The sequence below is a fragment of the Haemaphysalis longicornis genome, unplaced genomic scaffold (assembly GCF_048455015.1).
Source record: "Haemaphysalis longicornis isolate Haplotype H1 unplaced genomic scaffold, Haemaphysalis longicornis Haplotype H1 scaffold_1, whole genome shotgun sequence".
NCBI lineage: Eukaryota > Metazoa > Arthropoda > Arachnida > Ixodida > Ixodidae > Haemaphysalis > Haemaphysalis longicornis.
The window spans coordinates 272383296-272386915 of record NW_027526203.1 but is presented as its reverse complement, the minus strand read 5'-3'; the positions used below and the strand labels follow the sequence as shown (position 1 = coordinate 272386915).

Here is a 3620-nt window from a genome sequence, read left to right as displayed (position 1 = left end):
TGTCGGTGTTGTCTTCCGTTCAGCGGTCCCTTCCATGGATGTGTTTGCGACAGATGTACAGTCATGGCCAATTCAAATACGAACCGCAAAGCGCATGGCCGAAGTTACCGGTGCCGTCACCTGGCAGCGGCCGTGAAAAACGCACGGAATGCGCAGTTGAGATGTCGGGAGCTAGGCTGCGTGTCCCACTACGATATGTTGCCCCCTGCTCGCTCGCATCCTTGCCTTCTTGCCATGTCGCAAGAGCGCTGAAAGAATTGGTAGCGGTGCAACGCAAGATCGCATCTGCTGTCACGGTGTGCTCGGCTCACATGAACGCCTGCTCGCCGTGTGTGACGGCGTCATACTGCGGACATAGCTTCGCATGCGGGGTTAAGTAACTGGAGCAAATAACGATGGACTCCTGGGTCACTCCCAAACCAAGCTCAGTGCTGCCCTCTCCGCAGAAAGTACTCAGGGGCCTGCCAAAAAAAAAGACACGAGAAAAGCAGGAAGCCAAAAGTGTTGCAAGGGCAACTTGCCTATAGAATGGTTGGACCTGCCTCTCTTCCGAATTTTTGTTAATATTAGAATTATGCCAGTAATCTTCCCAGACCTCACAATGCTTGCAGTTAATTTACATCATTTTAGATTAATTCTGGCGGTATATCTATTGTTTGCTACTAGCACCAACTCCGCGAAATGACTCAGCCATGACTCCGTTAAACAAAGACGCATTCTTAGAGGCCAGTTCATTGTTCGATTCCCGAGCCACGGCACCACAAACGCAAAACAATGCAGCGCCATCAGAAGTTAGGCGGCATGCATTTATGTTGGCTCCATAGCTGTGCGATTGTTTTCTTCAATAAAGCATGATGAGCTCAACAGCATGGCTTACGAGAGCGTTCACGCGTTTCCCACGCAAGCACTGGCCGCAGCTGCAAGCAAATACGCGCAGCATTGCTCTCAACGCGGCCAATACCTTCAGCTGCAGCAGTGCTGGTACTTTCAGTGCTTGCAGCGCTCTTGCGGCGTGGCGACAAGGCAAGCATGCGAGTGAGGAGAGGGCGACATATCTCAGTGGGACACGCAGCCTCGCACCCGACATCTCAACTGCCCATGTTCGTGCGTTTTCCACGGCCCCTGCCAGATGACGGCACCGGTATCTTCGGCCATGCACTCCGCGGTTCGTATTTGAATTGTCCATGACTGTACACACCCGTTTGGCAGCAGGTGAGGGTGAAACCTCAGTCGTAACTTGAGCCGCACCTTTGTCCGATGGCCGCTTCGATAAAGTAGAGGTGTCAGCCGGGGGTAGCGGGAACAGTAGCGTTACCTCCATTGGCAGCAGGTCGTCCAGTACCGGCTTTGATGCGACGTCAGAAGCAGCGAGCGTCGTCCCAGGCTGAGTGTATGTCGCTACGCAGAGCTTTTCCGACATGCGTGACATAGATGCCCGGCGTCGCGCCCGCCAATGACTGAGACACAGAGTGGTTAGGCCTAGCGGCCGGTGGGCGGGATCCGATCCAGAGGAAAACCCCGAGGGGCCATCCTTTTGCTTGCCGTCGGACCGTGGAGGGGCCAGAGATGTTCCAGCGTCGTTACGAATCACTGGAGGGGAAAAATTAGCAGAAAAACATGAGTTCAGGCGAAAACAACCAGCAGAGGAAGAACACAAACGAACCGCTCCTTCTTCGTCGTCGTCGTCTTTCTCTTGCACTCTTTGGTAACGCTAACGACAATCGACACTCCGGGCAACAACGGTAGGAGAACGAACCTCACTGCGCAGGCGCCGTGCTAGTTGAAATCCCATATCCTTCCTCCGCCGCCGTAGTATCAGTGGCAGCGAGCCTCCGGCACGTTCACTCCATTCCACACTCCAGTTACAGCTCCGCCGGATTTCAGTTTCAGAATGGTGCTTCCTTTTGGCTGTTGCTGTCGTTATTTCCGGTTGGTGGTTACGACGTGTTTCCGCGAGCGCTCACTTAGCACGGCTGGTTACCACGGCAGCTGCAGACGCTTAGTGAACCACGTAAGGCTTGTGGTAATCAGACAAGTGGCAGTAGTCGATTCCACAGGATTGAAAAGGGCCAGGTGAAGACGAAGATGTGGCGCGGGACATGACCGAGATCGCATCATGTTTGGGCAGTTTTTTGTTTATATTTCCCCCTAAACGCCTATTTTAATTTCATTCCTTAAATGTGTTTCTTTAATTACTATCTAATTTCTCCCGGTGAGCGCCCCTTTCCTGGCCAATCCCCCTGGGTATGAGCCATATTTTCTGGCACCATGGCGGACAGTGGCATGGCACTACGCTGACATCTGACGGGCGGTAGCGGGTAAACCCTTCCAAACTACTGTGGACAGTGTTCCTCAAGACCTGCTGAACAACCATGGACGAAGCAGAGATGGGAGCGCTGCGGCAGGAGACGCTAGACCGGATGATACACAAGCTGACCAGGAAAGTGAATGCCCTGACAAGGCTGTGGCATGATATTCGAGTGACCGGGATGGCTTTGAAGAACCGGCTCGAGTGCACTGAGGACCATGTTGACCGGCTACTGAAGGAGATGTACGTGGGAGAGGAAGCCATACGTCATCGCGTGGTTGCGACCATCAAGCACCTCAGTGGAGGAATCATCGAGCTGTCTGAGCAACTGGGCCTACCGGCAACACTCCCTGAGCCAGACCTGACCGTCCTTCAGCAGGAGAATGCGGTGCGCACAAAGGCTGCGGAGCTGAACATGCTCAAGTCTCAGCGCAAGAAGGAGTTTCGCAGCCTGCACCCGGAAGAGGCGGACCTCACTGCAGAGCTACGCGCCTCCCCCTGTGTCCTGCCACCACCCACCCCCATACCATCGGAGGACGTTTTGCACCAGCTGAGACGGCCATAGCCAAGCTGACGAAGGAGCAGGCCACGCAGCAGGGCAAGTTTGTGGCTCTTCGCAACCAGATCATTACCATGGTTTCCCTGCTGGACGTCAGGCCGGAATCTCAGATGGAACAGGACATTCATTAAATCATTTTTATCGTAATTTTTCCCTTTCACATGGTGGGTATACTCAGTTTGGTGGGCGCTGACATGAGGACCTTAGCGCCTACTCCATATGTTAGCCCCTTTTAATCGTTGGCTTTTAATACTCTATGCGCTTAAGAATGACTGCAGTGCGGGGTACAGGCTGCTCGGACAGTCAGATCGAGCTGTGTATATTATGCCTTATTCGACCTCATCTCCTCTGCCCTGTTTCTTCGGGTTGCGAGATTGCACGATCAGCCCTTTTGCTTTCTTGTTGCTAGATATTCATCAAACTCGCTATCTGTAGATTATTTCAAAATAATTCGTTGGTCCAGCAAACATGGTTAGGGAGAGAGTGGTTAACACGCTTGAGCTTCATTTTTTCTAAGTTTTGATTGCTGTATTTAGCTTTCTCCCCATAAAGGAGATATAAAATATTGTCCCAATCCACAAAAATGATGTGGTGTGGGCTTTCTCATTTGTTATTTAAAATATCTGCCTTTTTTTGCTTTCCCACCATTCAAACTTCAATAGTAACAACAGCACAGGCTCCGACGTTTATCATCGCTTGTCAGATATGACTTCTGATTAGGTATTCATATGTTACTCGCATCTAGCATAAGTT

General features: G+C 51.8%; 1 protein-coding gene across 1 annotated transcript; it reads left to right on the top strand.

The window, feature by feature from the left end:
- The first annotated feature begins 2372 nt into the window (after positions 1 to 2372).
- On the top strand, positions 2373 to 2873 carry LOC144158929 (protein regulator of cytokinesis 1-like). Its single transcript, XM_077690135.1, has one exon. The coding sequence runs from the start codon at positions 2373 to 2375 to the stop codon at positions 2871 to 2873; it is 501 nt and encodes a 166-aa protein (XP_077546261.1).
- Positions 2874 to 3620: the final 747 nt, after the last annotated feature.